Below are 13,669 nucleotides of genomic sequence, written 5' to 3' on the forward strand. Positions count from 1 at the left end.
GTCTGCAGTCCCTCTCCCTCAAAGATCCGAAATTCTGTTAAGCCCAGTTCTCCCCTTTGTTACCACAGCCCAGAAGGAGGTAACTGCTTCCTGTAATGACCACTGTGGTGGTATTTTCCATTGGAGTTTTATAGCATAAGGACATCCTTATAAATTACACCAGTTCTTGTAATATCACTTATGTCACAATACACTCAGGTTATCTGACCTTTCCTATCTATTTTCTCTTGTCTTATCGAGAGAAAATTTTCCACATTTTCAGAGATTTTCAATAAGGGCCGAGTTATAAATGCGTGCCTGTGCTTACGACATGGAAAAGATCTAGAGTCATGTTCATCATTCTCTTGGGGGGAAATGAGACCTGGGGAGCTGTTTCCTTATCTACAAAATAAAACTCAGAGAGTTACTGCAGAAACCTCAGTAAGCATTTCTGTGGAAGCACTTAGTAATCGTAAGTACCGTGCACTTTTGTTTTTACTACTGTGACCAGTTCTGACTAGACGGTAGAAGGAAAAGACAATGAAACAAGAGAGGTGGAAAGAAGAGAAACCAGTGGATAACGTATTCTAGAATGGTTTTTACCCACTCCGAAATATACTGGAAATCAATCAAAAACACAACAAATAAAAAACGGGCGGTCTCTGTTCTTCCCATTCGATTCAACCCTGATCCACAGTCTACATACCAAAGACCCCATTTGTCAATGAGACAGAAGCCATTTATTAACATACAGCAAATACTGTTTATTGCAGACTTTCCAGCTGACTCATGTGAAAAAGGCACTATGAAAATTAATGAATCTAGATAATCTCTCTAAATGGATTTATGTTAAAATATACAACATTCTTACATAACATCTGTTTTATATATGTGAAATAATATAACATTTAATGACAAAAATTGTGTTTCCAAAAATAACATTTGTTGAAGGTTAAGTATCTTTCTTTTCTCTATCTAGAATCTTTCACAGGATTAAAATATGTGTAAATTAAGTGTTTCTTATTACCAGAAAAACTTGACACAGATAAACACATAAAATGGCCCCAATATCCATTTAACTACTTATATCAATATTCAGAACGGAGGCTTTCATTAGCAAAATACTGTGACGCACACCAATGTGGGCTACTTCCTGTGATACGTTCTGACGGCATATGACCTCTTTTCCACTTGTGCTTTCTCATATATAAGAACACAATATAGATAATAAGCAGAATATAAACTAAATCAAAACACAGGCTATACAAGGAGTTGTGATCAACAGAGCCATGATACATAAAATGTCTTGGGAATGTTCCATAGGTTTATATTTGCATGTCCAAGGCCTTGTTGTATTTTACAGTTCATTAAATGTTTTGATTTTTTTAAAAAGCTGTTGGCATTAAGAACTTTAAATAAATCTAAATAATTCTATCATTGAGTATGTCAAAGAAGAGACCTAAGTAAGCAGAGGCTAGCCTACAGTAAGCTACACTCTGAATGACAGACACCAGAGTCATGGACAAAACTGAAATCAACAGATTTTAAATCATGGGCAATATCTTTGTTTTGCTGTAAGAAATAAATTCACCACTGTCAAAAAAAAAAAAAAATGCTGCCTTATCCACTGAGATGGGGATGAAATAATTAATCCAATAAAGGAAACCTGACCTTGGTAAAGTAGGCAAAATATTTCCCAAGGGCAGAACATCTATTAAAATTATTCAGTTTTAATAAAAATAATAGGCCAGGAAACAAGTCCTCTGATTTCTTATGTTTGCATTGTTTCTTTATGGTGATAAATTAAGTATTCCAAGAAATAAGGATCTGACATTCCCTTCATGGCTTCTTAAAACAAAGCACATTGGAATAATGCCAAACATTTCAATGGAGTTAAAAACAAATTAGTGACTGCTCCCCTCATCAAAAGATTCCACTCCCGAATCACTAGCAGCAGCACTGATTTTTTCCTGTCGTCTTCGCATGATTTCTTGCAACTCGGAGCTGCCGCTGTTATCCTGAAAATTAAACATGGTCAGACAAGATGGTTACTGGTTTGTGCAAGCTGCAGGTCATGTAATGAAATGGTTCAGGGTAAAAGTCCTTTGTTTTTCCTCTAATATCTCTTGGGGAAAACTGAAGGCTGCCCTTCATGTAAGTGATGCTTCTGGACTTCACTAATCCATCACATGAATCATTTTCTCATTTATGGGAAGTCTTAAGGCAATTCATTCACTATGCCTTTTACTTGAACATGATAAAGATAAATCAATAATGTATGTGGAATGCCCCAGACTCCCTGGGAGAAAGAAAATATGTATACAATAAACATGATAAGATGGTGAATTATCCAAGAACCCTCTTAAGTCCAGCAAGATGTTCATCTGCCTTTAGGGGATTCTAAATTAGGCTCAGAGACTGGGCTCAGAATACGCCAAAGTTCCCTTCAGAATACACGAAGGTTCTGACCCTCTGACATCATGTCAGCTCTCCTCCTTGCCAAGCCCTACCTACGATCCCTGTGCATCCTCCTTATTCTGCTCTCATCAATGGAAGTTTCTGGCAACTCAGATGAGTAATGTAAAAGATGGACTAGATGCAAGAGAAGGGTGTAATGGGAAGGCAGTTGAGGAAGGTGAAGAACCTCAGGTAGTCAGTCCGCCTCAGCTCACATCCAGAGGAATGGAAGCCAGAGATCAAGAGATACTTTTGAGGACAAAGTAGAGGCAGTCTGAAACCAAGGAATTCGGGAATTCTGGAACTTTCTATCCTACTCTTAAGAAGTAATTTTATATACTCTCAATAAAATTAAAATATATAATGGTAAAAAAAAAACTGCCTCAGAAAAGATATAATTCTTATTCATATTCAATAGAAAGAAAGCCTAATACAGAACACCCCGGGGATTCATCTAATATGGAACTCCCAAGATCAGGACCATAGGAAACATTTCCAAGGAAATAAAATTTCTCCTAAGAGTGGTTACAGGGTTGCATGCATGAAGCTACTTCAGTCTGACTTATTTAACTGTTGAATTTAGATGATACACCTGCTAGAGAGAATTATGTATCAATTTTACACCAAAGCCAATATCCTTTCATTTGAGTCGAAGCATAATTTTGTGAAAGTTCTTAAGAGCTGTGAGATATAACAGTTTGAAACTACTACTCTTACACAGCCCATTTTAAGAAGAATAGGATATTGGAAGCTTAAGGATATTCAATCTCAAAAACATTCATTCTCTTCCTTTCGTACACACAGCTAGGACTACATAATTACTCTTCAGCACTATTCTCAGGGATCCCTACCTACTATTGTCCCTCTGATTATTTAGATATATAACAAGACCTAAGACACAAAGCCAGAGTTTTAAGACCTTAAAACCACTAACCTACTGGAATCCTCCAAACTCAATATTAAGAACAGGCCGAAGAGTTCTGGCCTCTTAAGGCATTTACTCACTTAGAAGTGAATGTCCATTATCGTGTCAAAATTTAAATTCCTACAGAAGTAGTTAATGCATATAAAATCAGCACATTGGGCTTTTCATTAACTGTTCAAAAGCATATGCTCCAAGCTTCATGTTACAGGAGCATTTATGATAAATTAATCTTCCTGCAAATGGTCACTGATGGTCTCCAAGGATAAACTGTAAAAGCTGAGTCAAATTTAATTCAGCTCTCTGTGAAAGGGAAAATAACCAATGTGGACATCAACAGCTGATTTCAGAGCTTTCAATTTGCAGACCACACTCCTGATTAATGCAGAAAAACACCACCTCAGGTTGACAAGTCCTACCTCTAGCGCAGCTTTTTGTACAGTGATTTGGCTAAAGACTCTGGACCCTTCAGGGCAGACTGTCTTCAGTTCATCTTTATTGAGAGAGAAAAGCTGTGCCCCGTTTAATACTCCAAGACTATTGACAGTCCTGAAAAACACAGAAGAAAGAAAAAGAAATGCAGCATTAAAAATACTATCTAGGTAAAACATGGGGTGCCTGGGTGGCTCAGTCGGCTGAGTGTCCAACTTTGGCTCGAGTCAGGATCTCATGGCTTGTGAGTTTGAGCCCCGCATTGGGCTCCGTGCGACAGCTCAGAGCCTAGAGGCTGCTTCGGATTCTGTGTCTCCTCCTCTCTCTGCCCCTCCCATGCTCATGCTCTGTCTCTCAATAATAAATAATGTTAAAAAACATTTTTTTTAATTATCTAGCTAAAACAAAAGAAAAAAATTTCTGGTCCTGCTATAACCTCTCTTTTCCAAGTGTTCCATACAATGAAACTCTTATAAAATGGTACTTTGGTACTTATTATGGCACTAACAAGGGACTCTCGTGATGATGACCTTGAGGCTATATAAGATGATTATGAAGTATCAAAAAGGAGCTGATTGTGTTTAGTACCATTATTGTTGAGTACCAATTCCTTGAAATACGGTGCTTCATAGGGGGAACAGATAACTTTCTAGTAACCGGGCAACAGACTAACCAGTGTATCTCATTCACTCATGTTGGGTATGTGAGTTTATAATATTAAAGTTCCCTTAAATATGTATTACTGAAATAGTTCATTGTATCAAATACACATTTATTATTTTCAAATTTTTAGACTATAAATAGAATCTTTACCATGGGCTTACCAAGGGAAAAGCTCTATTACGTTATAATCTACGACAGGTAACTTATTTTTTCATTTGGCTGAGAATCTACATTTTGCAGTCGATAAAAAGATATGTCCTCCATGGTCTGGGGAGTCTAGCTAAGACTTTTGTCCTACCCTGTGTAACCTGATGTGAGGGAAAGGAAGCTACCACCTCAAAGATACTGACAGTTTACTTAAGGGACCGATGGTAAGCAGACACCATCACCTACAAAATAGAGCACCACCAAATTGCAGTTATTATTATAGTATAGAGTTTTAGCTGTAAATATAACTATTTCCTGAGCATGGAACACGTGCAGTCTGGGCTCCCCAAAGTTTTGAAGAGTCATTTGTGGCGTCTTAGCGACCAAACTGAAAAGAAGGCAGATTTTACACAAAGAAGTGTAAAGTATTCCCAGAGACACTTACACAGGGCTGAACCCCTTTGACTGTAACCACGTCTTCACGTCTTCTGGTGTGGAGTCATAAGTGATATTGACAACTGGCACGTTCTGCCGTGGCACGTGGAACCTCTTCTGCGCGGCACTCCGACCAATGGTGAGTCTGTGGATAAGCTCGTCCTGCACTTCCTCCATCTGAGATTTCCTTCCTAGACACCAACACAGAGTACGTTATTTCTGAAAACCCCTGACATGCGTCACTCTCTCTAGAACCCAGTGCCAAAAATCCTTTGACCCCAACTGGACTTATAATCTAGCATTCCCACCATCTTCCCTTTCATCCTCACCCAGTACAAATCTCTTGATCAATTATTGAAATCACTCCTTGGCTCTTCTCCTCTCTCTTCATTGTACTCATCTGGCAAAACCCCACCCCTTATTAAATCTTACTTTCTGCTTATTCTGTGCCTGCACCTGCACACTGCATATAACACAACAATGCTGAATGATCTCATGTTAAATTCATGAATATGAACCTCAACCATGCTGTTAATGTTTCCTGACAATCGCACTGCATTTCCTTAGGCCCCTGGTCTCAAGTGGGGGAAATTTTGACCCCAGAGACATCTGGCAATGACTGGAGACACTTGTGGATGGCACAATGAGAGGGGAGGAGGAGAAAGAATGCAACTATCATGTAGTAGGTAGAGGCCTGGGATGCACAAAACATTCTACAGTGTCCTTGTCAGTCTCCTACAACAGAGAATTATCCAGTCCTGTGTCAACAAGGTTGAGAATCTGCCCTAGACCAAGTAAGACAAGTGCCCTAGACCACTGTTAGACAAGTATTTAGTATCTTCTTTCTCTGCAAACTTCCAACACTCATTTCCCAATTCTCACCCTGAACTGATGACTTCACTTTCCTAATGTCAAATAAAATAAGTTATAAGAGAACCTCCATAAGTTCCCCTAGTGGTTCACCTACCAGCACTTTCCTCATGCACTCTTCCTTCCTCCCTCCCTCCCTTCCTCCCTCCCCCTCTCCCTGTCTTCCTCCCTCCCTTTCCTTCCTTCCTCCCTCCCTCCCTCCCTCTCTTCCTTTCTCTCTTTCTCCCTCCCTCCCTATTACATTATGGATGAACTGTTTCCGTGCTCCTAAGGAAGGGCCACCCCTCTATGTGTGCACTAGACCCCATGTCCTCTGCCTATTTATTTATTTTTAATGTTTTATGTATATTTGAGATAGAGAGAGAGAGAGAGAGAACAGGAGCAGGGGAGGGGCAGAGAGAGATGGAGACACAGAATCCAAAGCAGGAGCAAGGCTCAATCTGTCAACACAGAGCCCAGTGTAGGGCTTGAACTCACGAGCCGTGAGATCATGATCTGAGCCTGAGCTGAAGTCACAAGCTTAACCAATTGAGCCACCCAGGCGCCTCTCCTCTGCCTATTTAATTTCTCCTCTACTTATCCTAGGTTCTCCATTTTCCTCTTTTATTGGATCATTTCATCATCATACAAACACTATCATTTTGTGATTGTTCCTCTTGCCTTTAAATAAACCCTTTCTTGACCCCATGTGCCTCCCAGCTATTGTCCATTTCTCTGCTCCCCTTTTCACAAATTCCATGAAAAGCTGTGTGTACTAGCTGACTCATATTCTTGTTCTCCAGTTTTCTCTTGAATTCACTGTTAAAAAATAAGACTTTTGGCCCCATCCCTCCACTACATTTTGCTAAACTCCTACGGTCAATTCCCAGTCACTGTCTCACGTAACCTACCAGCAACATATGAAGAAGGTGCTCACTCCTTAAAATGCCTTCTTCCTGTGGCCTCCAGGACACCACTCTCACCTGATTTTCCTCCTGTCTCGTTGGCCTCTCCTTCTCAGTATCCTTTTCTGATTCTTCTCATCTCCCCAGTAAGCAATGTTGAGGCACAATGCTTGGACCTCTCCTCTGCCTGCCCTCACTCCATCAATGAGCCGTGTGCCCTTTAAAAGCTGATGACTACCAAAATTACTTCTCCAGTCAGAACTCTGAAGCCATATATGCCAGCCATCTTCTTGATATATTCATTTGGGTATCTATTAGGTAGCTCAAATATAACATGTCCAAATCTGAAAGGCTTCTCTTCTTCCTGAAGCTTGCTTTTATGCTACACTTCTCAGCTCAGTTCATGGGAATTCTATTTTCTCAGTTCCTCTGGCAAAATGCCACGGAGTCATGCTTGACTCCCCTTTGTCTTCTATTACATTCAATCCATCATCAAATTTTGTTAGTCCTATCGTCAAAATGTACGAAAAATCCAGCCGCTTTGCTCCATTTTTTTCTGTGACCAGCTTGGTCTGAGCCACGGGCCTATGTATGGCCTTCCTTCTATTCTCTACCATGGCACCCTGTGCTCCTTCATTTGGTTTTCAATACAACAGTTAAAATGGCCTTTTTAAAATATAAGTCAGATATTGCAAGTCTTCTGCTCCAAACCTTTCCAAGTAATACAAATTACTCCCAGTGAAAGGCCTCAGAGAACCACCTCCTGAGGTAACTCCACTGGCCCCTGGAGCCCTCTGCTCTCACGCTGGGTTCCTTGACGCTCTTGAAATTTAAGGGCCTCTGCCTAGAATGCTTTTCCCCCAGAAATCCACTCAGTTTATTCTTTCCCCTCCTTTAGATTTCTCCTATTTAAAATTGCAACCCCCTTCCCAACAACATTTCCCATCCACATGGCTTTATTATTCTCCAAAACCACTTACCCCCTTCTAACATTCCTCATCAACTCAATCACTTAGGTAGCCATCTCTTGTTGTCAAAATACATGCCTGAAGAGAAAAGGGATGCTTGCCTGCAACAGCTGGAGCAGTTAAGTATTTAGCGAATGCTCACTGAGTAAATGAATGAGGCATTCTGCTGACTTTTTCACTAAGTGAGACTTTGAAAGGCATCATATACAAACTCCTAAATTAATAGCTAAGAGAAGGGAGGTCAAAAGAGGAGAGATGATGCATCAAGATCACACTGTTGTTAATTAGCAGAATTTAGTTAGAACTGGATTTCCTGACTTTCAGCTCACGGTTGCTTTATGATCAAAGTCACTGAATCGACCTTTGATTAGGTTACATGTTATCCCTCTCCCCCACCCATTTTATGCTTATGGGAAATCTGTGTATATGCACATATGTTTATGAGAAAAATGGGGAAGAAATGAAGGTATAGGAAAGGGAATAATGTATTTGTGTATTTTAAAACATTACAGATTATATTATATATATTACATATATAATAGACATATTAAATATATATGTACATACACATATATATAGATACATTATTTGTATGTTACCTTCAAGGATTAAATACAAAAACCGATACAGTAATCCAGTTAACTGATTACCTTGGCAACAGGCAATGACCTGGCCTCTAAAGGAGCTTTTTGTGACCACTGTTCTATGATCTTTTTTGTCTTTTTTCTCTTCCTTTTCTCTTTTTTTTTTTCACCCCCAGGGAGAATGTTTCAGAAAGTGTTCAAGTCCTTGAGAAGTAAATGAAAATATGAAATAACCAAAAAGTGTTATTTCAGTCGAATTTTTTAATGCCTTAGGCATTCTGGGAACCTTCTGAAGAAGGCAAAAGACAGAAAGAGGAGAAATGAAGGGAGAGAGGGAGAAAGAAGAGGGGGCTAGGGAGGGTGAGAGGGAATATTACTGACTGATCATTTAAGTAATACACTACATGCGTTTCACTAGATAACTCTTTTAACTCACTGCATCATACTGCCACACAGAATACGAGTACATCTCAAAGAAATCAGAGAGAAAAAGCGTCACCACACTAAAAGACTTGTTTTCTTATCTACTAACTTAGCCACTGCATGAACATCTCTGGTCCACAGCATAACCTTCCATGGAGTACAAAAACTTCTGCTGTGCTCCTGACTTTCGGTTTCCATTTGCAATGTTCTAGCACACAATAACAAACCAGACTAACTTTACACCTCGTTCTGAAATAACACTTCTGATTACAAAAGATTAAACCCAAATAAAAGGACTAACATTTCAAAGGAAGTGGAAGAAATGCAAAATAACTAAAGCATTGGTTTCTTCAAAAGTGATAAGAGGAGAACCTTTTTAAATCCTGCGATAAACCAATTTGAATAGCTTCTATGACACATGGCTCCCAACAGCCAGTTTGAATAGGCAACCATAGTTACCTTCAGCAAAAGAAGTGTCATTCTGTCTCACTCCTGCTACCTGCTAAATTTTAAAAACAGGCATGCTGGGGCACCTGGGTGGCTCAGTTGGTTAAGCGGCCGACTTCGGCCCAGGTCATGATCTTGCGGTCCGTGAGTTTGAGCCCTGCGTCGGGCTCTGTGCTGACAGCTCAGAGCCTGGGGCCTGCTTCTGATTCTGTGTCTCCCTCTCTCTCTGACCCTCCCCTGTTCATGCTCTGTCTCAAAAATAAAATAAACGTTTAAAAAAAAAATTTATAAAAACAGGCATGCTAACTTTTTTCCTTGTTTATGGCTACTTGGTAACTTTTTTTTTGAGTTGAGTATTCACTTTCCAGTTCCTTCCATTTTAATCACAAGGCTAAGCAGTAAGCAGAGAATGTAGGAAAGCATAAAAGGTTTAGTTTGAGAGAAACCTGGCTATCGACAAATACACATTTTGGTATGTCTGTCTGGATCTAAAAGACTTTTGAGAAGCCCCAACATTCATTCAGAAAAACCGTCCTCCAAAAGCGTGCTCAGGAGAAAGCTTTCACGAAAATAATTCGTTTAGAAAAAGAAATACATTTATTTAATATGAAATTATGCTTCTGAGTGAGATATCTTTAAAGAGAACTTTGTGTAAATACATGGAAAGTTTTATTATTGTAAAGAAAAACATACAAATGTTAATTTTGGAAGAAAGGTTTATACTTTATATGCCAATGTCACCCTTTTACTTATGAAAAACAGATTTGAAAGTGATGAGTCACAATTATCAGGAGAGTTGTCTATCTTGAAAGTATTCAAACTATGCCTCTTTCCCATTAGGTTATTCTTAGTTTCTTAGACTAGGACAAAGAACAAACTGTCCCTACCCACAGACTGTTCCAAATGGGACTAGATGCCTATGGAGTCTGACCTAGGCCTAGAAAGACTAACTACAGTCCACAGTGTCAAAGATCATCATGCTGACGTAGCAAAGAAGGGACGGGTTGTAAACTTGTGGTAAAAATGAAAAAACAATGTTCATTTCTAGGAGAAAAATTTTCCTTAGGGAAATCAATAAACATATTTATAGAACTTTCTCATTGCAAAACTATGTCTTTAAGTGTCTTTGAAAAAAAAGTAAAAGCATCTTTTAAAAGAATACACAAACATTCAAAAAACTTCAGCAGCATATTATGCTTATATACACTGACGTGTTCTCGTACACACACACACAGTTTTTGCAGCACAGTTCACCATTTCTCTGAAACGTCACTTTTCTGTTCGTTTTTTGGTAAGGTCGGGATATGGATAAGAAGGTGACGGATCAACTTTGGGAAAGAAAGTAATGTATAAAAGTAGGCTGATGCTTATGGCATTTAGCCAGGATTTCTAGAAGTAAACAGTAACATACGTGTCTTCTTTTAAATTTAAAAAAAAAATTTACCAAGAATGACCACAACTGACTAGATGTGGCTCTGATTTACTGAAATAAGAAAAATGTTGGGTGAAAATTGGAGTGAAGGATCCAGTCATTTGACTTTGAATCTAATCATCGAATCTCAGCTTTAAAGTTAACAGTTCAGTACTTGTATCTGGACGGCAGAGATGAGATTTGACAAATCTGGGAGTCATTCCTTCTCTAACAATATGGGCAGTACTGAAAGAAATGGAAATGGACTGATCATTTGCAGTAAAAGTATGTTTACATGGAGAGAAGAACCCAGAACTGAGCCGTAGGAGAGGCCACAATGAAAGAACGACAGACATCCTTTATACATATGCACACACAGGTGCATGTGCACACACACAGATACTCTTTATATACTTTTATCATATTGAGGAAATATCTTCCCGGCTCTAGTGTTCCAGGAATTTTTACATGTCAAATATAGGTAAGGCAAAGTAATTTTACAATACTTATACAAACATAATATGAAGATTAAATAATAAGAAAAATTACCTTAGAAGTACCTTCAATTCTCAAATTATCTATACTGCTGTTTAATGGCACTAATGAGGATAATCCAAGGTTTGCCATAGTGTCTTTTCTTTTAGTTTTTAAAATCTGGTTTTCACAGAAACATTCATGTGAAAAATCAAATTTATGAAAATATGAAGTTGAAGTCTAAATCTCAAGCAAGTGTGAGTGTGTATGTGTCGCAAATATGAGGAAGAAGAGCCGGGACACCATGATTATGACACTGAGGATGACAGCAGCAAGCACTGGCTGACTGCTTACTGTGTGTCATATTGGTCACAGTCAAACAGAGTTTTTCAACCTCAGCATCCATGACATTTTGGACCAGATAATTCTGTTGTAGGGGGACTGATCTGTTCATTGTAGGATGTTGCTAAACATCCTTGGCTTCTACCTATTAGATGCCAGTAGCCTCTACCCCACTGTGATGAAAACATGTCTCCAGACAATACCAAATGTTCCCTCGTGGGGGGTGGGTATATAACCATCTCTGGGTGAGAATGACCGATCTAAATGCTTTAAATGTATTACCTCATTAAATCCTCACAATTATCCTATGAAGCAGACGCCATTATTCTCCCCCACTTTTCAGATACTCAAGTATAGAGAAGATTATTAAATTCTTGAAGGTCACATGGCCATAAGTGGTGTTTCACTGTACAAACTCGAGTATGTCTGGCACCAGAGTCTGCATTCGACCACCACAATATAGTGGAATATGCATAGACATGTATACAATAGAGAGTAGAGAGAACTTCATGCTTCTTAGAATTACCTGAAGGACAAGAAACTAGATGAAAAGTCTTTGCAATCTGTGAAGTACCATGCAAGTATAAAGGACCACTATTTATATTGGATAATGTTTAATGCCAGTAGAACTAATAATAAACAATATTTTATTACTTAGCAGTGCTTTTAATTCACAGAAGAAACTGTATATTTTTGCCCCCCTGGCAAACTTACGGTCGACCGGAAGTTGTTTGTGTTTCTGGTTATCTCGCACAATACTACCACCACTGTCACTGGAGCTGCTGTTCTGACGGGTCACATTTGCTGGGACCTTTGGCACAGAAACAGGTGCTGGAGTAGAAGGAGGAAGGGGTACAGGAACAGGAGCAGGTGTTGGAGGAGGCGATGGAGCAGAGGGAGTATCCGTTGGTCTTGGACCATATTCCATCCTTTGTTTCTATAAAAAGACAAATAATTAATTAGAAATTGCAGAAATATAAAACCTAGGCTAGGAAAACAATTTATACTTTAACAGGACATTGTTGGCTATTTATTTGTAAACTTACCTGCAAATCCATAGCAAATTTGTGTGTGCACACACACACACACACACATACACACACACCTCCAATCCTATATGGTAGAATGATCATTAAAAATCATCTTTTAAATATTCTACATATTTTTTCAAATTCAAAATGTAAGTTAAAAAGTCAAAAAGATATACTAGTAGGAAACAGTAGTATTAATGATAGTAATAAACGTCAAAAAAATAAAATTTGAACTTGGAATCACACAACACCAGGGTAGGTCAAAAGATTTCTGATTATTTTACAAATTCCATCAATATTAACCTCTAATTGCATTGGAAGTTTAAATATCAGTAACATAAAGCAACATTTAATCCTCAGTTTAAAAGTATGCTAGATTAAGTAATATTTAATTCTGCTGCTTCCCATGTAGTTTGTTAAGAAAAAGGGTAATATCTCAGTAGATAAAATATCTCAGGACTATGTTTTATAATAAATCATTTTAAAATGCTGTTAATTTTTTCACGCCTTAACACTTTCTGCCGTCATTTTAATGTTAGCTTATTAAAATCAGAAATTTTCCGGGGCGCCTGGGTGGTGCAGTCGGTTAAGCGTCCGACTTCAGCCAGGTCACGATCTCGTGGTCCGTGGGTTTGAGCCCCGCATCGGGCTCTGGGCTGATGGCTCGGAGCCTGGAGCCTGTTTCCGATTCTGTGTCTCCCTGTCTCTCTGCCCCTCCCCCGTTCATGCTCTGTCTCTCTCTGTCCCAAAAAAAAAAAAAAAAAAAAAAAAAAATCAGAAATTTTCCTTATTAAACAGGAATGCTGTGGGGTAAGTGGTGGGAGGGTAATGGTATGGTCTTTAAATGTTTATGACTGCAACTCGAAAACATATATTAAAAACAGTCCATGTGGGGATTTGTAGTAAAAAAGGTGAATGTGTTAATATACACAATAACAGTGGTGCCTGGATGGCTCAGTCAGTTAAGGGTCTTACTTCAGCTCAGGTCATGATCTCACAGTTTTTGGGTTCAAGCCCCGCGTTGGGCTCTGTGCCGACAGCTCAGAGCCTGGAGCCTGCTTCTGATTCTGTGTCTCCCTCTCTCTCTCTACCCCTCCCCTGCTCATACTCTGTCCCTCTCTCTTTTTCAAAAATAAATAAACATTAACAATTTTTAATAAAATAAAATAAGATAAAATACACAATAACTTTCAGTAAGTT

General features: G+C 38.8%; 1 protein-coding gene across 5 annotated transcripts in view; it reads right to left on the reverse strand.

The window, feature by feature from the left end:
• Positions 1-722: 722 nt before the first annotated feature.
• Positions 723-13,669, reverse strand: part of EPS8 (epidermal growth factor receptor pathway substrate 8) — a 188,601-nt gene continuing 175,654 nt past the window's right edge. For all 5 annotated transcript variants that reach the window (XM_042945904.1, XM_042945901.1, XM_042945902.1 and 2 more), the window contains 4 exons: positions 12,153-12,375; positions 5,046-5,226; positions 3,778-3,907; positions 723-1,997 (listed from right to left, as the gene is read on the reverse strand). In XM_042945904.1, the coding sequence (XP_042801838.1) occupies positions 1,884-1,997; positions 3,778-3,907; positions 5,046-5,226; positions 12,153-12,375 (648 nt within the window). In that variant the 3' untranslated portion in view covers positions 723-1,883. The remainder of the gene's footprint in view (positions 1,998-3,777; positions 3,908-5,045; positions 5,227-12,152; positions 12,376-13,669) is intronic.

This window comes from Panthera leo, chromosome B4, assembly GCF_018350215.1.
Source record: "Panthera leo isolate Ple1 chromosome B4, P.leo_Ple1_pat1.1, whole genome shotgun sequence".
Lineage (NCBI taxonomy): Eukaryota > Metazoa > Chordata > Mammalia > Carnivora > Felidae > Panthera > Panthera leo.